At 50.7% G+C, this 23,093-nt stretch overlaps 5 protein-coding genes across 5 annotated transcripts; 4 read left to right on the top strand and 1 right to left on the bottom strand.

Moving 5' to 3' along the window:
• Window positions 1-1,834: 1,834 nt before the first annotated feature.
• On the top strand, window positions 1,835-2,786 carry CC1G_15515 (hypothetical protein; the record flags this gene model as incomplete). Its single annotated transcript, XM_002910928.1, has 5 exons — window positions 1,835-1,886; window positions 1,946-2,131; window positions 2,193-2,371; window positions 2,433-2,649; window positions 2,698-2,786. The coding sequence occupies 5 exons, from the start codon at window positions 1,835-1,837 to the stop codon at window positions 2,784-2,786; spliced, it is 723 nt and encodes a 240-aa protein (XP_002910974.1).
• A 242-nt stretch (window positions 2,787-3,028) lies between these two features.
• On the bottom strand, window positions 3,029-3,536 carry CC1G_11966 (hypothetical protein; the record flags this gene model as incomplete). The annotated part of the gene is made up of 4 exons (XM_001841371.1): window positions 3,029-3,158; window positions 3,215-3,267; window positions 3,325-3,411; window positions 3,474-3,536. The coding sequence occupies 4 exons, from the start codon at window positions 3,534-3,536 to the stop codon at window positions 3,029-3,031; spliced, it is 333 nt and encodes a 110-aa protein (XP_001841423.1).
• Window positions 3,537-4,229: 693 nt separating this feature from the next.
• On the top strand, window positions 4,230-5,362 carry CC1G_15514 (hypothetical protein; the record flags this gene model as incomplete). Its single annotated transcript, XM_002910927.1, has 4 exons — window positions 4,230-4,286; window positions 5,091-5,183; window positions 5,241-5,265; window positions 5,316-5,362. The coding sequence occupies 4 exons, from the start codon at window positions 4,230-4,232 to the stop codon at window positions 5,360-5,362; spliced, it is 222 nt and encodes a 73-aa protein (XP_002910973.1).
• Window positions 5,363-6,307: 945 nt separating this feature from the next.
• On the top strand, window positions 6,308-9,120 carry CC1G_15513 (lipid A export ATP-binding/permease msbA; the record flags this gene model as incomplete). The annotated part of the gene is made up of 8 exons (XM_002910926.1): window positions 6,308-6,436; window positions 6,511-6,658; window positions 6,751-6,893; window positions 6,956-7,058; window positions 7,111-7,274; window positions 7,310-7,693; window positions 8,457-8,942; window positions 8,992-9,120. 8 exons carry the CDS (start codon window positions 6,308-6,310, stop codon window positions 9,118-9,120), a joined length of 1,686 nt encoding a protein of 561 aa, XP_002910972.1.
• Window positions 9,121-9,764: 644 nt separating this feature from the next.
• On the top strand, window positions 9,765-11,401 carry CC1G_11963 (hypothetical protein; the record flags this gene model as incomplete). The annotated part of the gene is made up of 3 exons (XM_001841368.2): window positions 9,765-9,962; window positions 10,355-10,362; window positions 10,408-11,401. The coding sequence occupies 3 exons, from the start codon at window positions 9,765-9,767 to the stop codon at window positions 11,399-11,401; spliced, it is 1,200 nt and encodes a 399-aa protein (XP_001841420.2).
• Between the last annotated feature and the right edge of the window lie 11,692 nt (window positions 11,402-23,093).

Raw genomic sequence — 23,093 nt, 5'->3', positions numbered from 1 at the left:
TTTAAAGCGGTTAACGAATATGACAGACCTCACGATCCACAGCAACCCCTTCGCCCCCGACGTGTTTATAGTAGCCGAATTGTTCCAGAAGGATAAAGGAAAAATATTCTGTAGGCACCATCCAAGGAANGCACCTATAATTATGCCAAATCTCAAGACGATCACTTTGGACTGCAGCCCGCATNGGTTACGAATAGCATGTTGCCGACTCATCGAACATATAACCGTGAAACGACCTCTCACTAAGTACCGGATGGACGAGGTGGTTGAATATTTCACCGAGGCTTATATTCCCCCACGTCAACGAGCCCCGAACAATTGGGCTGCCCTCAAGACGCTTACACTCTGCTTGAAGTCGACGGTCAGGGATTACAAATTTTTCCCCAGGGTGTTCTCTCGTCTATCCAAAACAGCTATGAATATCGTTCATCTAACAATATTTCAGACGATACCACTTGTAGTCGTGAGTCCGATACATGCAGAGGCGTACAGTGAAATGACACTGCGCACCTAACAGCCGATTATCAAAGGGATAGCAAAGAGCCCTTCGACATTCCCCAAGCTCGAGAAGCTTTCTATCTGCCCAGGGGAACATATACCATGGCTTCACAGAGTTGAGGAGACTATGTTGATCCTCGAGTTGATTGATTGCGTGAAAGATATCGGAAAGGTACGACCAGCTTTCGAGACGGTTGTACTAGGTACAGAACTATGGTTTGTGGAAAGGCAACAGGAAGGCGCTATGTGCCTCTCCGTATGCACTAAAGGGACTTAAAGCTACAAGGTCTCCTTATCTCATGTATTCACCCAAAACGTCTACCAATACCATTCCCATTACTCGTTTATCGAACCTATACCACTACAACTTAATCGCGTCATAGCTGTTTAAATTCGTAGAATCACTGTTACTCTATCATCTTAAGCGGTACTCCATGTTGAAGGGATGTTAGAGATCGCGACGTCGAGGTCCACAGGGCGTCGGAGTGCGCGGATGAGAGTCGAATGTGTCGAACAAAGGCGGCGATTCGGGAATTGTGATGTAAGAAAGATATGAAGTCCTGCTCTCGTTCATTAACGGTCTCCGAGGAACAAGCGGGATGCTTGAATGATATGGTACGAAAAAGGATCTCGGGGGCGGCCATCACTGTTCGTTCTATATGGGGCATGATGCGCATTACCAAAGGGAGCAACCCAGCGGTCAACACGGACGCGGCGTTATCCATCGTGTTGTAATCCATAGGCAGATCCATGGATTTTTAGCCACCGTGCAGTCACGTCTGCTTTGATTACCCGTTATCCTGGTGATGGTACGACAACAAACACTTTCAGTAAGACGGTCTTTCGTGGAATGAACAAGGATGGACATCAAATGGTATTACAAGTTTTACAAAGTGACGAGCTGATACATCGATTCGTTTATTTTACTGGAAGGCTCCTAGTCGCTGTCGGAAGGGATTCCACCTAGGGAGGCACAGTCAGAATCCCCGGAGTCCCAGACGCAGTCACCCTCAAGCTCGTTCTGGATGCTGCACAGGCTCTGATCATTTCACAGCTGGACCCTGCACCAGGTATTCTGCACACGGGCTGTAGCCGGTCATCTATACGACCGTCACATCGAGTGACAAGTGATACTGAAGGCAATTTCCCAACTATGGACACGTTTCTTTCTCGCTCAACCTTTCCCTGCGGCTCGACCTCGACGTGAAGGTGGCCAGGCGATCGGATCTCTTTCATACCATAGACAAGAACGGACGATGAAACGCACACGCGCCTCGTTAGACCTGTTATAAAGGACAATAATCCAAACCACTTGAACATCCTGCTCATTTGCACTATGCCTCTCCCTGCAGCGTGCACTCCGAAAGTCTGCGATTCCATTCTCTATTGTACGCATCTCTCCCCTCTATCATCTCATAATCCATGTACTGATTCGTACTTGTATCAGGCTGCAATGAATATCACAAACAGTTTGGACCATTCGCCGAACGCACGTACAAGGGTTGGAAAGCTCGCTCTCTCTGGATCACGTCATCGATGAATACACCATCCGGAGGATTTACGAACAACCTCAATGTCAGCCATGTCTCCGATGCCCTCCAATGGATTTTCATCAGCACTTCAGACGAACGAGGTTAGCATTCCAATTTTGCTTCGTTTCCGCAACAGACGTTTGACACGATTTGTTTCCATAGTGCAGCGAATGATCATGGGCGGCAGGGCAATGACTCGGGCCGCTTGCACGCTATTTCAATTTCAATCCTTGCTCCGCGAGCCTCTGAAGCTAGAAATCATACTACCCCATCCAGGTGTCAACAAAGGTGTTCAAAGAGAAGTGATTTTGAACCTTGTGGACTGGCCCCTCAGACAAACGGTGAGCCGTATTCCATCGCCGCCTCAATTCCGAAACTGAAGGTACGACAAACTGTAACCAGAACGAGATCTGGGTTTTTTCGTCTATCCCTCTGAAGCCCCAGTGTTGCGTCTCCCTATTCGAGAACGACAGGCCGATTTCTTGGGCGTACTTTGACGTGAATTCCCACAGCGCGTCTAAAGCAAATCACCCGAATCCAGCACTCGCATCAACCTATCCTTTCCACTACACGACTTCTGTCGCTCCGCTGATTCAGGGTTCGTGGATAATGGCTTACTGTAAGTAAGGATCGACTGTACTGTAAATCGTTACTGACTCTAGCTCAGCCAACACGAACTTCAGTGTACGACAAGAATTCACAGGCGCTAATTTTGACCAATCGATCGTTCTACGTTACATCCTCGCCAATGATTGATGCTCTTTCTCTATTTCACACCGAACTACCATGTAACCTTCTTCTATGCTACAGCCCTTCAGCGATTGATAGTATAACACTCCTTCTCTTTCCATTCCGACTTTACTACCATGTAACCTCAGTCTATGCTACATCCTCGCCAACGATTAATACTCATTCTCTAATGTGTTCCAATTATCGTTCGTAAAGTTCTTATGCATTCACTAGGATGTTGATGCTACGAAGATACAGATGAAAAACCTCTATTTGCCCCGTGGATTGAACCACATGTGAAGAGTACCCTTGTCGCCGTCGAACCTCACTCGCAAAGTAGAGAAAAGTGCATTAACTGGGACACCGTCACATCGAGGTCGGAGTATAGCACAATCCAGCCTAAGACGGTAATCAGCAATACGATCGTGGAGATGAAAGCTGCAAGCATGACTTACGGCAGTTCTATCATAGCTCCCGATTGAATCCTGAAGTGAATGTACCGATTTCCCTACAGGGAACGTGATTGATTGAACGCCAAATGAGCGACGAAACCAAAGAGTCTTACAGTACCCGCCTCTTCTACAACCTCTTCCACCACACATAACTCGGGGTTATGCACGCCGCATGCATCGAATTCAACAAGGCGACCGAGCTGAGAGGGTAACAAGTTGGATCAACTACAGTTACTAAAAGGGTGGGACAAAGCAAACCTACAGGAGTATCCCATTCTTGATCCCCTTGAAGAGACCACGGTCGGTTCAAGATCGTGAAAGGCATACTGCTGACAAGTGGGCACTGTGTGTAATCTGTGTTGAGGTGAGTGGAGGTGAGTAATGAAGTTTGAACGGGAAGCCAAAAAAATAAATAAAAATAAACCTTGGTTGGGTATTTGCTTACAGTGGATATGGAAAGTAATAGTTGAGAGAAACACAGCATTAAAGATATGGTCAGGTATTGGTCCACTTTTGTACTACAGCGATTAAGATTACAGGACCGTCGATCTGGCCCATCGACGTAATTACAACAGGACATGGGATTTGAAAGGGTGTTTGATAAAATGGAAGTTGAACGATAACAGTACACGTGGGCTTGTCAGCGCAAACCCTGAAGCAAGAGGCATGTCATGGGATGTGGCGTAGAAGGGAGACACCTAGGAAAGTAGAGACTGAAACCCGTTGGAACCGCAAGGAAGACTCATTCAAGTACACGTGTTATACCTTCATATCGGCACAGTTTCAACTCCAGTACAGTGTGGTGTGTCAGGGGTAGAGGTGGTGGTGGTGGTGGTGGTGTCAAGTACAGTTAGTATCCATTCCAAGTGGTGTCAAGTACCCCAATTTACACGCCCCTGGATCGCGAAAACCTCGCTGGTGCAGAGGGGTGACACTACAGAAAGATCCGGATGTGATATTGCAAGTCACGATAACCTCCAGATTCGTGTCCTATTTGGAGGTCATCAAGACTTGCAATATGCAACCAGGATTCTCCGATGAGGAACTCGCTAGGAAGACCGCTCAGGTTTGGAAGGTATGAGAGCAGTTGTCGAACGTTGGAAGCACTTAGAAAGCGCCGTGCTACGATGCCATTTATACCCACGGCAATCCCACCGATGATCGTTCATCAAGGTGTCACACTGCCCTAGCTCGTGGTACCAGCACTTAGACCGCCACATGTAAACAGTTCGGAGAACCAAATGTGGAAAGACACCGGCCGCACGGCATGAAATCCTCGCATCAGATAGCTTCTTGCCACGATTCCCACGAAGAAGAGAATATGCCCTGCACTCCGAACCATTGAATCGAATGACTAGGACTCGATCTACCTAAGAACGACTGTGAAAGGGCAAAAGTAAGCAGTGGAGATTCAGATCCCCTCGCCGTCAGTTCACATGCCAAATGACGGCAATCCAGGCACCATCATAACCCATCCGGTCATAACAAACATAGGTTCTCCCCAACCCCCGCCGGTTGCAAGCAAGACGCATAAAACTGTTCAGTCGTACAGACTGCATGGCGACTCTATTTGGCGATGTGTATACTAAATATACCATTGCCCAGCGGCCCTGTCTAATAGAGGACCACTCTATACCGTTGGATGGACACCGTCGCTATTAACTCGGTTGCGCGAAAACGATATTTAAAGTTTAGCGACGCCCGTCCCATTGGTTCTAAACAACTTCAAAGGCTGATTGATTCCCATACCCACTTCTTCGAAGCGACTACTAAAAAACTAACTTCTGTCCGAGTTTAATTGAAACCCTCTTCTACAAATAACAAAAGGTCGCTGACGCGAACTTCAGTGACTCACATCCTCTGCTTTTCCCCCTACCAGTATCAGCATCTGTACATCGACGCCATGACTGACAACTGGACTTTTGTTGTGCTTGGAGACCTCAAGACGGGCAAGTCTTCTTTGGTGGAAACGGTGCGTACTACCGATCAATAGCCCATCATACCCGTCATTGATCTCGTTAATCTGCAGGGCTTTCTGGGAAAACCGTTCGATGGTAAGCTCGAATCGTTCGACTGGCCTCATATCACTGACGAGCATGTTTAGAGGTTGGTTTTATCAAGCATCGTGCTCGGCTCAGAACAGGTGCTTAATGGGAACCGCACTATTGGCAGAATTACGAGCCGACGATAGAAGAGGTAGCACGCAAGTTTGTTACATTAGACAAGAAAAGAGCCTACGTCGAGGTCATTGATTGCTCCGGTAACCGTACGCATCCACACTCTTAGGACGTGATGTCACGACCACTGACAATCAAACAGACATATACGATAGTCTTCGAGAACAAGCCCTGAAGTGAGTGTTTGACATATCATCCCTGCGTTCTTAAGCACGTACCATAGTCCACGAACAGAATCGGAACCGCTTACATCTTGGTGTACTCTGTCACTGAGCGGAGCTCATTCGAAAGCCTCTGGTTGTACTGGAAAAAAATCCGCGAAGCAAGCCCGGGACCATGGCTATACAACGGGATCGTAGTCGGAACTAATATCGACCGCGCGAGCGACCGCGAGGTATCGCACAACGAAGGGCGCAACATGGCTCAATATTTCGGTTTGGCATTCACAGAGGTGTCTTCCAAGACCTCTCCAAACAGTACAAAATTCATTTTTGACCAGCTGATTCGTACCTCACGGGAAATCGACATGGCGCTGGAGACCATCAAAGACGGAAGTCGGTTCTCAGTAGACGATGAATTAATGGGGAAAAAGATGCTCCGTTGTGTCCCCTTTATCCCTCAGGCTACCCCTCGTTGTATCATCATGTAGCACATATCGTTCGTCTTTCTGCGCTGGACATTGACCTAGCGTAGCATGAGCGTTGCGAAACAAACACGGGTTCCAGGCCTTTTGGCTCAGAGTGAAGGGATTTTGGTGTAAGTACCAAGCTAAGTAAGTACCACCAAGACGCGAATCGGTTTACGGGGCGACAGTCTTATGAGCAGTCGTTCCAATATGTTTATCAAATTCGTCGCGTCGACGCGAGGCTCATATAGATGATTCATAAGCGAGACCCTGGGCCTCTTTCAGATCTTGGCCATGTTTGTCTGCAGGTCGGCACCAAGCGTCTTCGTGAGAAGTACCTCGAAGCCGTTCTCCGTCAAGATATCACGTACTTCGACAACGTTGGATCTGGATAAGTTGCTACCCGTATTCAGACCGACACTCGTAAGTCCCGTGCTCTTCAGTTTTACCGCAGTACCTGACATGCAGACTTGGTTCAACAAGCGACTTCAGAAAAGGTGGCTTTGACCGTCAGTTTCGTCGCCGCCTTCGTCACCGATTTCATCCTCGCCTACGCTCAATCATGGCGAATTGCACCTGCGATGTCCTCGATCCTCCCCTGCATGACCATCGCTGGAGACGTCATGAAAAAGTTCATCTCGGCTCGTTAGTCTTGTCTGTCCTACTCGATTGACTTGGCATGAAGACTCTCCTTGGAATATATCGCTGATGGAGGAAGTCTGACCGAAGAACCGAAGAAGTCATTGGCACCGTTCGAACCGCCGCCCAGGCATTCGGTACTCAGAGGATTCTTTCCGGCCAGTACGATAACCACGTCAACAAGGCTCTTACCGTCGATCTCAAGTCTGCCAGTTGGCATGGAAGTGGTCTTGCCTTCTTCGTGATCTACTCTTCCTAGGTGAGTCTACATCCTGTCGTCCCGATTTTGAACTTTGTACCAAGCTCATCAATCAGGGACAGGCCACCGCTAGATCCTTCGTCAACGTCTTCCTCGCCATCTTGATTGGTTCCATCTCTCTCACTTTGCTCGCTCCTGAAATTCAAGGTATGTAGGCCACTGCCTAGCTTTGTCCCTCTCTCTGACCGATAATTTTAAGCCCTCACTCACGGTTGCGGAGCTGCTGCCAAGCTATATGAGACGATCGACCGTGTTCCAGATATCGACTCGTACGATGAGGGAGGTCTCAAGCCCGAAACTGTCATTGACGAGATCACCATCGAGAACATCTTCTTCGCTTATCCATCCAGGCCCACCGTCCAAGTCATCAAGAACCTCTCACATTCCGCGCGGGCCAGACCGCTACCCTCGTTAGTGCCTCTGGCTCTGGCAAATCAACTTCCATCTCCCTCATTGAACGCTTCTACGACCCCAACGAGGGTGCTGTCAAGCTTGCCGGCAGCGACCTCAAGGATCTCAACCTTAGATGTCTCCGTTCGCAAATTGGATTGGTGTCGCAAGAGCCCACCCTATTCGCCACCACCATCCGAGGCAACGTCGCCCACGGTCTCATTGGCACCAAGTGGGAAAAAACTTCTGAAGAGGAACAGTTCAAGCTCATCAAGGATGCCTGCGTCAAGGCCAACGCAGGCGGCTTCAAGTCGCCCAACGGACACGACACGATGATTGGCGAACGCGGTTTCTTGCTGTCTGGTGGTCAGAAGCAACGTCACGTTGCTATCGTATCCTTCTGTTGGACGAGGCCACTAGCGCGCTCGATACTCAATCCGAGGGTATTGTTGTTCAGGATGCATTGGATAAAGCTTCAGCTGGCTTAGTTACAAAGTTACGGCGAGGTAATTCAAGCAAAGCATATGTATTTAGTGATGAACATAGTCAACATGGCAATTTAAGTTGGGCCGCTGGTAAGCGGTAAGCACTTACCCTGCTAACACGCGGTATCACGTCAAAGTATAAATTGACTCGACTTGAACACCCGGGAGAGGCGGACGCAAATGTAACCACAACGGGGAATATTCAGATGCTTTCCCGGGATCAAAGCTTCTTGAAGAGACATCACTAGAAAGGTAACCGCCTGCCTAATTACCTTTGTAGGCTGTCAGCGACGTTTGTACGATATAAGGCGCCGGTCTCATAATAGGTCCTACCGACACAAGGGAAGGGTCAAACCAACTGGTCTATAAAGGACCTCTGCATCAACTCCGACACGCAGTCCCAACCGACCATAACATGTCGGCCCCTCGTATCCCATTGGAGATCATCGCAGAGATCATGTCACACGCAGATCCAAAGGTGTTGGCTACATTCATACAAACGTGTTCCACTCTATTCCAGACAGCTTCGATTGGATTATATCGTTCAGATTACCATTTCAAACTGACAGCCCACCAAATGTGGACCCGTATGAAGACATTACGAAACCCGACTAGGAGCAAGTCACTTTACGCCAGCCGCGTTCATCAACTCTCTATCGTAATTCCACAGTTTGTTCCCCCCAATGACATCGCAGAGGTCATGCTTGATCTCTTTCCTCGCCTCACAAACGTCAAAGAACTCGAAATTCGCAGTCCGCCCATAGCCCCACACAAAGCCGTAATAGAAATCATGATCGCCCGCGAAGGAAACGCCAAAATCTTCGGCATCCCTCGCCCCGACCAAACTTTGGCGATGCCAGCGCTTAAAGTGTTGATCTTGAAATCGGATTATCGCTGGATACACCTCGGCCTTGGTCGTTCCACGAAGAAATTGGTCATAGAACGACCTCTGACAGCTCTCCAATGGGACCATCTGCTGAACTATCTCGATGGGATTTGGACGGGGATAGGCGTCAATCCATGGCTGGCGGTCACTGATCTCACTATAACCATCAATTGGTTTGTATGGAATGCACCCAAATGGCTAGGGAAACTGGGAAACAATTTGGTGAACATCACTCAATTAACTATCTTCCAGAAGTGGTGCCCCATTCCCGTAAGTTTTGCAATCGGTGTATCGTACAACCACTGAATTGCAACTGCAGGACTTCATCTCCAAAATGGCATCAGATTCAACCATGTTTCCACGTCTAGAACAACTTAATCTAAATCCAGGACAGTTCCAGTATCTCTCTTGCACAAAGGAAACCGCTGAACAAATGAAGAAGATGTGATCCAGCATTTGCAGAAGATCGGAAACACACGGCCAACCTTACTCACAATACACGTGGGAACCGACATATGGAGAGTACGGAAAGCGAAAGGTGGAGAAATAGAAATATCATCTTCAGCCAATTGGAAGATCTTCAAAAAGCCTTAAATTACAAATGTCCCGATTGAATAGACTTTCTTACTTTTGGTAACCGGTCGGTCGCGAGGGGACACATAAAACCTGAACACATGAAGTGTCCAGGCATACTGACCTCTGTGGTCTCTAATCGATAACTGTCTTACCACCAGTTTTACTAGCCACTAAGTTAGCCTCACTACACTCTATCTCCTGGTAAGTTCTAGAGTACACACCTGTAGTATATAGTGTTTGCTCGTCAGGTTATGAGCCCCGAAAGGCTTTAGCTTTGCGCTTCTATAGGCTGCATTGCTAAACTGGTTTGCACTTTGATAGGCTGCATCCAGGATCTGTGTTTGCGCTTCATCGCTGCATCACAGATTGCTCTAAGGCTTACCGACTTGAAGTCGTAATGATCTGTGCTGTTATCGACTGAGATCAATGGGACTAAGGAGCGCCATTTATGGCAGCACACTTACGTTACCATGGGAACATTATGCTGATGATCGTCTTTTGACAGATCTCATCAAAATGTCCATCTCTGCCAACATTGACAACCATGTCATGCTCTTCAAGGGCGTCGACTACAACGTCTGGGCCGATCAGATGCAGACGTACCTCGAGTTCACTGGGTTGTGGAACTACACCAGATCCTCATCCCAGTCGCCCATCGATCCCGGTGAGAGTGCCTCCAACAAGGAGAAGAACTCGTATCGTGCCGAACTCAATGTAAGGGGACCAGACGCTTTCTCTGACTTCTCCTGTATCACCGGCCCCTATGTGGAGTAAGGTAAGCGTGATTACGAGAATCCTACCTGCAGATTCTCGATGGCTTGGACGATGTGCGTCATACTTCCATTTCGGGAAGTAGTTTCCCACGACCCCTCCAAAACCTTTCCGACACGGCTTGCTCCACTGATGTGTCTCAGATGCTCCACAGCATGGGTGGCTGCATCAACTGTATAGTTTAGTCCCACGGTCTCCAGTAGTCGATCATCGTTGCTTTCGCGCTGGCAGGGTTTCCTTAGGCTTTTGTCTTTGGATTCTCCCCTGTCAGGTAGGCCCTTGTATTTGTCGTTGTTTCTCCGTGGCTCAATAGACTTTGGATTCTCCCCTGTCAGACCCGTGTGTGAGTGTCCACCGGTGCGGCTAGGGTTGCCCTTACACTCAACAGGTATAACGAGGGAACCACGAAGTGCATGGGTGCCATGAGGCTTCGCCTCCATCCAGACATCAGGAACCATCCCGATATCAAGGTGTGCGTCGGTCCCTTTACTCTTTGGAGTAAAATCCAAGAGTTGTATGGGAAACCCGGTCTTTCGGTCATTTACTCTGACTTCAAGCAAGCAATCTATTTCGCATGGGATGGGAATCTCGATCCTCGTTCTGAGATCGCGCGCTTCCAAGTCATTCTTTCTCGCTTGACTGCCAACAAAGTTGAGCTTCCCGAATTCGTAAAGGGAATGCTCCTTTTGTCGTCACTTCCTCAAAAGTACGATAACGTAGTCAGCCTTGCATTGCAGACTTTGAAGGACATGAAGGACATCAAAGTCGATGCCATCACTCCTCTTATCATCACTGAGAATGAGAGGAAGTCCACCAAACTATCTGTCAACAAGGCAACTCGTGTCAAGCAGAAGAAGAGTAACCCCAAGTACAAGGACCAAAAGAAGCAGTCCGATGCGCCTCAGACCGAGCAGCAAGGACAGTCCAAATCCAACAAGGATAAGAAGAAGATCAAGTGTGGCAAGTCTTCTGGCAAGAACAAGCAACACGAGCACGTTCACGCCGCCGTCGCTGATTCTGATTCTGATTCCAATGGACCCTCCTACATTGCTTCCGCTGCATTCCTCGGCTCCCACGTCATCGATCTCATCCCACACACTCCGGCCCCCTCGACTGCATCCATCGCCAACTTCACCAAAGATGGCATCTCTGTTGACAAGCGCCCTATCAATCTTCCGGCAAAGGCTTTCACCGTTGCCACTGCCAAGAAGATGGAAGAAACTCCGGTTTACTCCAAATTCGAGAGCATCGCTCAGGCACAGAAGATCTGCGAAACTCATGGAGTGCCCAAGACCGCTCGCAACCTCACTGCGGTTCTGGACATACCCAGAGTATCACTTGCCAAATGCCTCGAATCCCCTCCTCCTGCCAAACGACCTTGATGTGAATCCCCTCTCTTCTCAGATGAGGAGGACGACACTGTTTCTCTTGGCTCCGAGGAAGAACCGGATTTCGCCGAAGATGTGGACATGCACGACATCGCCAATGGTCTTGATACCGGTTTTGTCAACGAAGCTAGGTGCATTGCCGTCACTAAATCTCTGAACCACAAGTTCACTGATCTTTACCAGCGATTTGTTCCTTTGAACACTAGCAATATTGGTGAAGATTTGTTCATGGACATGTGTATAGCATTAAATTACCTCGTTTCTAAATATGATGCTTTACATTCTTGCCAATCGGACTGTGAACAGTGTGAGAGATTCAGAGGTTACACAATGTGGATGATGGATTCTGGCGCCTCCATTCATGTCACCAGTGAACTATCCGATTTTGCGGAATACAGGGAGATCACTGATTCTCCTAGAATAGAAACTGCAAAGAAGGACAGTACGGTTCACATGGCTGGCATTGGTACCGTCTTCATCAAGCATATGGCAAAAGATCATCAAGGCTGATTTGTCGAAACTACGACTAGGCTGTTCCCTGTCTACCACGTCCCTGACCTTAACACACGACTCTTGTCTATGGGAGTTTTCCTATTGGACCAAGGACACTACGTTTGAGGTACCATGAAGGGCATCGGCATCTACGACTCGGATGACCGACTTATGCTTATGACACGCCCTATTCAACATGGCCATACCATTTATTGGCTAAAGAGTCAAATTCAACGAGTTTCTACACTCGTGAATAAGTTGACAGTTCACGCTGTTGACTACAACCTCATGCATAAGCGCTTTGGACACGCATCCAAAGAAGTGCTTGAAAAAGCGCCGCAGAACACCAAAAACTTCCCACAAGGTGTCAAGATCCCTAAAAAGATCCCGATCTGCCGAGGATGTGCAAAGGGGAAGATGATGTCAAAGTCTTTCCCACTCATCAGAAACTCGTGCGACGAAACCCTTCCAAAAGATTCATTCTGATGTGAAGAGTTTCCCGGTTGAGTCATATCACCGGTACAAGTATTTCATCACTTTCATGGACGACTATTCCTCTCACGGTTGGGTTGTTCTACTTCAAAAGAAGGAAGAAGCTATCATAGCCTTGCGTAAATTTCATTGACATGGGTTAAAACCCAACATAATTCGAAAATTGTCGAGTGGATGTCAGATGGAGGGGGAGAATACAAGTCCAAAGAGTTCGATGCTACACTCTTGGAAAATGGGATCAAGATCAACCAGAGCGTTCCACGCACACCCCAACAAAACGGAAGGGCTGAACACTTTATCAGGACAATAATGGATAAGGCTGAATCATTACATCATGACACCTGTTTACCTCAGTCCTGGTGGGAATTCTCGGTGCTGCACGCACTTCATCTGTATAACCGAACTCCGATCAGACGGCTCAAGTGGCATACCCCATACGAGCTTCTGCGGAATGAGGTTCCAGATGTCTCTCATCTTCGCATATTCGGTTGTGGGCACTTACGTCTATCTACCTCCGGATGTCCGACCTAACAAACTAGGACCCAAATCCGAACTTATGGTGTTCCTGGGATACCCGGAAGGAATGAAAGGTTATCTCTTCATGCGCCTACACAACAACACCCTGTTTAAGGGGACAACCACGATCTTTGATGAGACTCTGTTCCCAAAGTGCAAAGATGAGGATCGTCCACGAGAACAGACTCGAATTGGTGAAACACCACCACTCACCTCCATCGGATGATGATCCGAACCCTCCACAAGATGAAGACGGCGATGATGGTGAGAACCATCCTCCCGGCTCTCCACAACTTCCTCAAAGGGATCATGATGAAGAACATGACGATGTTCCGAATCAAGATCCGCCGCCACCGGCACTGGGAGATCAAGAGGCTCTGGCACAACAGCCACAACAACCTCGTAGATCTGGCCGTGCGCGGAGAAATGTTGTACGTCCTGACTCCATTTATGGGGATAAAACCCCTGCAGAGATTGATGCCCAAGGGCAGTGTGATTGGAAAAAGACTGTCGGAGATACCGAGCGAAGGCCTGCCGGTTACCACAAGTCTGGAAAGCAAGAAGCGGTTCCCAGCCCTAATCTTGCCAATAATCCTGATCACAATAGTGGCGCTGCTCAAGATCTCGGAGAAGCTGAGACACAACGATTGGCAAAATTATCCAGGGAAGGGGGAGTAGAGTTTATTGCATATTTCTAAAGCAGTACCGCATACCTCACTTTCAAAAGTCTCCACGAGAGTGGACTTTTCGTGATATCATGAAGCTCCCAAAAGAGCAGAGGGAAAAATGGCTCACCGCTTGCCAAGAAGAGATTGAGGCACTCAAAAAGCGCGGCGTATATGTCATGTCCGATCCGCCTAAAGGGCGTAAAATTGTCCAATGCCGATGGGTTTTCGACATCAAACCAGATGGTCGATTACGTGCCAGACTTGTCGCCAAGGGTTTTACCCAGATTGAAGGAATTGACTTCGATCAAATCTTCTCACCAGTTGTGCGTTACGAATCAGTTCGCACTTTGCTTGCCTTAGCAGCACTGGAAAACTGGTATATCACCGCCGTTGATGTCAAGAATGCTTTCTTGTATGGGCAAACTTGACAAGGAGATCTATATGGAACAACCCGAAGGCTTCAAGATTCCTGGGACAGGAGCACAAAGTATTCCGGCTGCTCTGAGCTATCTATGGTCTGAAACAAGCTTCTCACTCCTGGTACAAAGAGCTTGTAGAGTCTGCGAAGTCTCTGGGCTTCAAACGACTATCGACCGACACCGGAATTTTTATCCACCAGGATCCAAGTGGTGACTTTGTCATCATGATTGCTTACGTCGATGATATCTTGTTCCTGGGACCCAACAAGAAGCTTGTCATTCGAAAGAAAGACGAGTTCAAAGGGAAATGGGAATGCCGAGACTTAGGCGAACCATCTGAATTCCTCCGGATGTGGATCAAGCGCCAAGGACAATCAATCCTGCTTGACCAGACTGACTATCTTAAGGAAGTCTTGGAACACTTCGGAATGATGGACTGCCGAGTGGCAAATACTCCCATGGTGGAAGGATACAAACCCACCGAGAACCCTGATCCCGTGAATCCACAACTCCGACATCGATTCCAGTCTGTGATCGGATCACTGCTTTACATAATGTTAGGAACTCGACCTGACATTGCGTACGCTGTCACCAAGCTATCGCAGTTTGCAGCAAATCCATCACAAGAGCACTTCGACAAAGCGCTCTACATCTGTCGATATCTCCGAGGCACCATGGATTATTGCATGGTACTAGATGGTTCATCGCAAGAAGGACTGATCACTTACTCGGATTCGGACTTTGCCGCTGATCCTATCAAACGTAAAGTCTGTGACTGGTTTCATTGTCAAACTGGCAAATGCCGCCATCAGTTGGATTTCTCGTTCCCAGAAAACCATAGCGACTTCATCAACCGAAGCCGAGTACATGGCACTCTCAGATTGTAGCCGCCAAGTCATGTGGTTGAAACATATGTTCGCTGAACTTGGTATTCCCATCGACAAAGTTCCGATCTGCACGGACAACAATGGAGCCATCTTTATCGGCACCAACCCCATTCAGGAACGTCGTATCAAACACATTGATGTTTGCTATTGTCGCGAAGAGCGAACACTAAACCAAACTAAAGACCAGTGATGCGGAGCAGATAAGAGCGGCGAGTAAGATAAGAGCGATGAGCGACGAATGCAGATGAAGGCTGAAGCGATGTATTGACGAAAGAGGTCAAGCTGAGGAAATACAGAGCAGACTACCTAGCTTATATACCTATTCTACTGTCTACATAGCCGCAGTGAGTCAGAATGACGAACAAATGGTGAAACATCGAAGAACAATAAGAAAGGTCATGAGGCTGCGCGAAGGCTGCGCGAAGAACAAGAATGAAACAATAATGGAACAAGAAGGTGTCAGAGTGTGTCAGAAGGCAGTGCGTAACAATAAGGACGATAGAGTAGGGCAAAGGGCAATGCGAGGCAGTGTTCCATGAGTGAAAGAGTCCATAGAGGGAATAAGGAGGCGAAGGAGTAAAGGAAAGTGGAACGATAAGATGCGAAACAGATTAGATAAGATAAGATGAAAAATAGGGGCTATACCGGCTGTTCACGACATTACCCCCCTTCTAAGCCTCATCGTCCTCGATGACCAATGGTAGGCGACGTCCAAGTTCCCAGTCGAGGTCGGTAGGCGGAGCGTCGGTGAAGTTCTCAAGTGGGCGCCAGGGGAGAGAGCTGAAGACGGTGGCGGCGATGCGGCGTGGTGCAGAGGGGTGTCGCTGGTGGAACTCCTTCACAATCTCGGGTGCGTGCTCCAGGTTCTCCTCCGGTTCCCAAGTGTCATCCGTCGACCCGTAACCCTTCCAACTGACCAAATACTCCAGTTTGCGATTCTTTCCTCGACCTCTCCAACGGCTGTCCAAGATGTCGTGAACTTCATATTCAAGCTCCCCCTCCAGTTCGACAGGCTCAGGCGGGGGTGGCAAAATGCCATTGACATCATTGCCTTTCCAGGGGGAGAGCTTGTCGACGTGGAACACAGGATGAATGCGGGAGAGGGACGGGGGAAGTTCGAGGCGGTAGTCGAGGTCGCCGATGCGTTCGGTAATCTTGTACGGGCCGAGTTGGAGGTCGCCGAGTTTGCGGGACGGAACCTTGATCTGGATGTCCTTCGCGTTAAGCCAAACGTAGTCGCCAACCTTGAATTGATGAGCCGTTCGCTTGCCGGACTCGTACGCATCCTTCTGCTGGGCCTTCTCGAGACGTAAGGCAGCTTCCACATCCTTGCGGGCTTCTTGTAGCTGCTGAACACGTTCATCAACGGGGCGAAGGTCGGTCCGTTTGCCAATGGGGATGTTGAAGTGGGGAATATACCCATAGAGAACTTCGAAAGGTGAACGATCATGGGCAGAGTGGACGCGGGAGTTGATCACGAATTCAGCCATCGGTAGGTGCTTGTCCCAGTCATCCTGTCGGCGAGAGACGTTAAAGACGGAGATACTTCTCGATTTCCTGGTTGGCCCGTTTCGGTTTGTCCATTGGCTTGAGGGTGATAGGCGGTGGTGAGGTTGGACTCGATTCCGAGACGCTTGAGGAGGGTGCGCATGACCTTAGAAGCGAACTGAGGGCCTCGATCACTGATGAACCGGAGTGGGAGACCATGGAGACGGAATACTTCACGGTAGTAGATGTCTGCAACGCCTTCGGTGGTGATGTCGGATGCACAGGGGAGAGCATGAAGAACCTTGCTGTAGTGATCGGTGAAGACGATGATCGCGTCGTGTCCATGGGCTTCCGGTAACTGGGTGATGAGATCGACTCCTACTGTCTCCCAAGGCCCTTCGGGAACGTCCAAAGGCCGGGTGGCAGCCCGCGGGTGCTGGGTATGCTTTCTCCGGGCGCAGACATCGCAACCGTCGACGTACTTCTTGACGAAAGCCCGCATCGTGGGCCACCAGTACTGTCGTTCAACTCGCTCGAGGGTTCCGTGCACTCCGGGGTGTCCGGACGTGGGGTCGTCATGACACTGCTTGAGGACATCGCGCCTGAGTTCGTCGTCCGGGGGTACGTACACACGGCCCTTGTAGTACACGAGGCCGTTGTCCTCTTCCCATTCGGGAAGTCCAGATGTGAGACGGCGAGGTCCTGACTTACGGAGCTGGGCGAGTCCGTCTAAGACCTGAGATTCACGGGCGCTGGCTCGACGCAGTCGGTCTTCGAGGGGGTTGGCAAGGACGGTGTGGGCGGCTGCGAGCTTGGCAAACAATTCTGGTTTGAGAACGACTTGTTGTTTGTTATCCTCTGCGTCTGCGACCTGATGAATGTCGAGGCGGGACAGGGGATCGGCTTGGGTGTTGGCCTTTCCGGGACGATGGGTGAGCGTGAAGTTGAAACGGGAAAGATAGAGGGACCACCGGGCCTGTCGTCGACTAAGGTCTTGTGCCGTGCGCCAGTATTCCAGGTTGGAATGATCGGTGACGATCTCGAACGGTTTGGGGAGTCCTTCCAGGAAATGTCGCCAGTCCTTGAGTGCTTCGATGATAGCCAGCATTTCTCGGTCGTAGATTTCGTAGTTGCGTTCGGCTGGTTGCATGGGAGGCGGAGCGGAAGGCAACAGGATGCCAGAGTCCATCGTCGAGCTTCTGAAGGAGGGCTCCTCCAGTAGCAAAGCCAGAGGCGTCTACTGTCAACGCGGGTTGGACGGTCGGGGTCCCATAGTGTCAGTATTGGAGCGGAGGTGAACGCGTTTCGGAGGGTGTCGAAGGCTTGTTGTTGCGGTTCGTTCCACTGCCAAGGGATGTCCTTCTTGGTGAGGTCGTTGAGAGGCCGGGCGATGGTAGCAAAGTCCTTGATAAAACGGCGATAGAAGTTGGCGAAACCCAAAAATCCACGGACGGCGCGAAGGTTGCGGGGAACAGGCCAGTTGCGAACAGCTTCTACCTTGGCAGGGTCCATACGGACTTCTCCCTCCCTGATGACCAGACCGAGGTACTCGATCTCCTCCCGCTCAAACTCGCATTTCTCCGGACGAAGGTAGAGGTCGTGTTTCTTGAGCCGATGGAGGACCTCGTGCACGACTTGGCGGTGTTCGTCAAGGGTGGCCGTGAAGATGAGAATGTCGTCCAAATAAACAGCGACCTTTCCTGAAGCGATGAGGTCCGAGAATATCGAGTTCATGAGGGCCTGGAACGTTGCTGGGGAATTGGTGAGGCCGAAAAACATGACCAGGGGCTCAAAGAGTCCTTGGTTGGTGGCGAACGCGGCCTTCCATTCATCTCCTTCTTTGATGCGGATGTTGTTGTAGCCCCATCGAACAAGTCGAACTTGGTGAAATACTTGGCACCACGGAGTCGGTTGACGATGTCAGAGACGAGGGGAAGTGGATATCGGTTCTTCACCGTGATCTCGTTGAGCTTTCGATAATCCTGGACGAAGCGGAGTTTGCCATCTTTCTTCTTAACGAAGAAGACCGGGGAGGCGAGGGGCGATTTAGACGGTCGTATGTAGCCTTTCTTGAGATTCTCTCTCGAGGGAATCGGTTCAGCTCCTCCTGCTCGTTCTGCGACATGGGGTAGACCTTGGTGCGCATGGTGGCCGGTGCTCCTGCAACGAGGTCGATGGCATGATCCCAAGGCTTGTGTTCGGGGAGGCGATGGGACTCGGATTCGGAGAAGACGGAGGCGTGCTGTCGGTACTGGGGAGGAACCATCTCTTCGAACGACTTCTGGGGCTTGGCCTTCTGGGACTTCTCGGCGATCTGTTGGGAATAGGTGAAACCAGCGGCGCACCAAAGTTCGTCGCCTGTGTCTTCCATCAACCCCTTACGAACCCATCTCCGCCGGGTCATTCGGTTAGCGCGGATGCGGCAGAGAGGAGGCGCGCTTGGTCCAAAGTCGGGGTCGGGCGCCGGGAACTCGTTGGTAGGAACAGGCGGATCAGGGTCGTTGTAGATCTGTTCGATAATAGCATTGCCGGAGGGTGGGTTCCTTTCGAGGGGGCTGTGCATCTTCGTCGGGGATTTCTTCGATGGTAACACTGGAGACACGAGGTGGGGGAATCTCCAAGGTGCCCTTGCGCCAATCAATCTGGGGGTTGATCTTGCGAAGCCAAGGAAGACCCAAGATGACATCCTCTCCCCCGAGATCGGCGATGAGGAAGTCCGTCCATTCGGAGTAACCGTCAACCGTGAGTTCCAAGCGAGCGAAGTGAGTGATGTGTCCAGCCTGATTTGGGGTCCCATCAATATTGAGGAGCCGAATGGGGTGTCGGAGTGGGTACGTGGTGATCCGATGCTTTTCCACAAAAGGCTTGTCCAAGAATTTGCCAGTAGCGCCACAGTCGATCATTGCTGCGGGGTCCGCCGTACGGTTTCTGCCTCTGAGTCTGATGCGAATGCGAAAATGCGAGGAACCGGGGTGTATTTCGCGCACAGAGCTAATAGTACAGGAGTAAATCGAGTCATATTCAGAAACAGCGTACGACGGTGAAAAGGGTGCATGCTTTGCAGCACGAACAAGCACCCGCTTCAAAAACCCTGTTGTTGGATCTTCTCGAGGCGCTCCAGGATGTCCTGTTGGTTCTTCTGAGCAACCAAGAGATCGGCGAGTGAAACGTTAGACGAGGTGGCAGCAGGTGGGGCAGGCGAAGTGGCAGCAATGGTGGCGGCGGGTGTGGAAGAGTCATCGAAGAGCGAGAAGGGAACCTCCTGGGTGGCAGCAACGCGACGACGTTGGGTGAGTCCTCGACCGGGCGGATAGCCCATGAACTTGTCTTGGCAGACGTTAGCGGAGTGGCCGAGACGCTGGCAGTGGTTGCAACGAAGTGAGCCGTGATTGCCGTCCTTTTTGATGTGGGCGGAGGATCCGCAACCCAAAGCATCGTCCACGCATTGCTCTGGAGGAAGTCCTCACGGGAACGGCCACTAGGTCCAACACGGGTCGCGTCGATGTCCATCGCATAGGGGTCACGGGCAGGGGCAGAGCGAGACGAGGCAGTCGGGGTCAAGAAGGAGGCGCTGCTTCCGTGAAACGTAAAATCGTTCTGGTTGACGATGTCGCAGTAGTCTTGAAGGGTCTTGGGCTTGGCATCGTCCGGTTTGGTGATGGCGATAAGATCCAGCATGAGGCGATCGTTGGAACTGAGTTTGCGACGAAAACGTGCCATACCATCCTTCTGGGATAGACCGGTGCGGGGAAATATCTCCATGAACTTGGCTGCGAACTGGGAAGCAGATTGTTGTACCCTGGGTAAGGGCCTCGAGCTGGGCTTCAGCTGCTTTCTCCTGGTCGGCGGGTTGGAAGCGTTTCTTGAAGGCAGCCACAAAAGTGGACCAATCGCCACTGAAGGGCCAGGGGTGGGCGGCCTTCTGAGCAGCGTCGGCAGCAGCCTCGTGGGCGGCAATCTGATCCAGGTATTGGACAGCCCAGGAGGCAGCAGCACCCTGAAGGTACGAGAGGGCAGCTGAGATCCACTTCTTGTCATCTCCTTTGAGTTCGGACTCGGCGGAGGCCCAGTTGGTGAAATAGCGGAGGAATCGCTGGGTATCACCAGAGTCACCCTTGAAGGGCTCAGGCGCTTTGACGGGGCTTCTAGTGGAAGCGGTCTTAGCAGCCGTGAGCTTATCCAGGGATTGCTGGATACGCCTGGTAGTCTCTTGTTGCTCGGCAAGCAACTTGAGAAGAGTGGTGTCGGACATACTGAGATCGGGGATAGGCTTTGCGGGTTTGGTAACGGGGTCTTGTTGGACGAGCGGCAGAGAAGTGGGTGGGGATAATAAAGATGGTGATAAGGTGGAAGTGGGAGGTTCGTTATCTGAGCGTTGGGCAACAGACGTGTCCTCCGACTCCCTGGGGATGGGAAGTGGTGTGAGGGCGCGGCGAGGAGTGAGGGTAAGGGCTGTGGTGGGGGTGGAGTGTCCGGAGCGGCGGAGACTTGTTACTGCGGGAAGGGCTTCTGCTAACGCGGCGTAGGTAACGTGAAAGGGGACGGGTGTTTCGGAGTCTTCTTCTTCGGTTTCGTCTTCCTTGTCGTTGTCGTCCTCTTCCTCACTGTCTTCTTCAGATGATGTTGACGGAGGGCGAAAGGACTTTGGTGCGGTGCTGGTGGTTGCTGTTACTGGGGCAGGGGTAGAGTCGGCGGAATGGAAAGACTGGGGAGAATCTTCTGGTAAGAGCTGTGTGACGGTTGGCGGCGGAGTTACTGGTGGGGATTTCTTCTTCGATTCTTCTTTCCTGGATTCGGCAAATTCGCGGGCTTTTACGGCGATTGTCGGAGGTGCAAACAGCAGCGTAGAAGCTGGCTGTCTGGAGGCGTCGTAACTGGTGAAAGGTGGGCCGGAGACTGAGGCGGTAGGGGCAGGGGGAACTGTCACACTCTACAACCTCTTCCTTGCTATCGAGGTGGCAGTCGATGCCAAACCACTTGTCAGGGTTGAGGTCTTTACTAGAGGCGAAGAAGTGTGGGTATCCTGCGCAGCTAATCTTGACGGTGTCGGAAAACCAGAGTTGCCAGAGTAAGACCTGATCGGCAGGTCAACCAGAGTGCCAGGGGGTCCGGAATGCAGGGACAACGATCGGCGTTGCCAGTGCACGGGGGTAGCTTGACCTAATGTCGCGAAGAGCGAACACTAAACCAAACCAAAGACCAGTAATGCGGAGCAGATAAGAGCGGCGAGTAAGATAAGAGCGATGAGCGACGAATGCAGATGAAGGCGGAAGCGATGTATTGACGAAGAGGTCAAGCTGAGGAAATACAGAGCAGACTACCTAGCTTATATACCTATTCTACAGTCTACATAGCCGCGATGAGTCAAAATGACAAACAAATGGCGAAACGTCGAAGAACAATAAGAAAGGTCATGAGGCTGCGCGAAGGCTGCGCGAAGGCTGCGCGAAGAACAAGGATGAAACAATAATGGAACAAGAGAGTGTCAGAATGAGTCAAGAGGCAGTGCGTAACAATAAGAACAATGGAAGTGGGGCGAAGGGTAATACGAGGCAGTGTTCCATGAGTGAAAGAGTCCATAGAGGGAATAAAGGAGCGAAGGAATAGGGGCAAGCGAAACGATAAGATGCGAGACAGATCAGATAAGATAAAGTGAAAAATAGGGGCTGTACCGGCTGTTCACGACATTACCCCCCTTCTAAGCCTCATCGTCCTCGATGACCAACGGTAGGCGGCGTCCCAGTTCCCAGTCAAAGTCGGTAGGCGGGGCGTCGGTGAAATTCTCGAGTGGGCGCCATGGGAGAGAGCTGAAGATGGTAGCGGAAATTCGGCGTGGTGCAGAGGGGTGTCGCTGGTGGAACTCCTTCACGATCTCGGGCGCGTGCTCCAAGTTCTCCTCCGGTTCCCAAGTGTCGTCCGTCGACCCATAACCCTTCCAACTGACCAAATACTCCAGTTTGCGATTCTTTCCTCGACCTCTCCAACGGCTGTCCAGGATGTCGTGAACCTCGTATTCAAGCTCCCCCTCCAGTTCGACAGGCTCAGGCGGGGGTGGCAAAATGCCATTGACGTCATTGCCTTTCCAGGGGGAGAGCTTGTCGACGTGGAACACAGGATGAATGCGGGAGAGGGACGGGGGAAGTTCGAGGCGGTAGTCGAGGTCGCCGATGCGTTCGGTAATCTTGTACGGGCCGAGTTGGAGGTCGCCGAGTTTGCGGGATGGAACCTTGATCTGGATGTCCTTCGCGTTAAGCCAAACGTAGTCGCCAACCTTGAATTGATGAGCCGTCCGCTTGCCGGACTCGTACGCATCCTTCTGCTGGGCCTTCTCGAGACGTAAGGCAGCTTCCACATCCTTGCGGGCTTCTTGTAGCTGCTGAACACGTTCATCAACGGGGCGGAGGTCGGTCCGTTTGCCAATGGCGGATGTTGAAGTGGGGAATATACCCATAGAGAAACTTCGAAGGGTGAATGATCATGGGCAGAGTGAACACGGGAGTTGATCACGAATTCAGCCATTCCGGTAGGTGCTTGTCCCAGTCATCCTGTCGGCGAGAGACGTAAAGACGGAGATACTTCTCGATTTCCTGGTTGGCCCCGTTCGGTTTGTCCATTGGCTTGAGGGTGATAGGCGGTGGTGAGGTTGGACTCGATTCCGAGGCGCTTGAGGAGGGTGCGCATGACCTTAGAAGCGAACTGAGGGCCTCGATCACTGATGAACCGG

Source organism: Coprinopsis cinerea (genome assembly GCF_000182895.1).
Source record: "Coprinopsis cinerea okayama7#130 chromosome 6 map unlocalized cont3.6, whole genome shotgun sequence".
Lineage (NCBI taxonomy): Eukaryota > Fungi > Basidiomycota > Agaricomycetes > Agaricales > Psathyrellaceae > Coprinopsis > Coprinopsis cinerea.
This window is presented reverse-complemented; position numbering and strand designations above follow the sequence as displayed.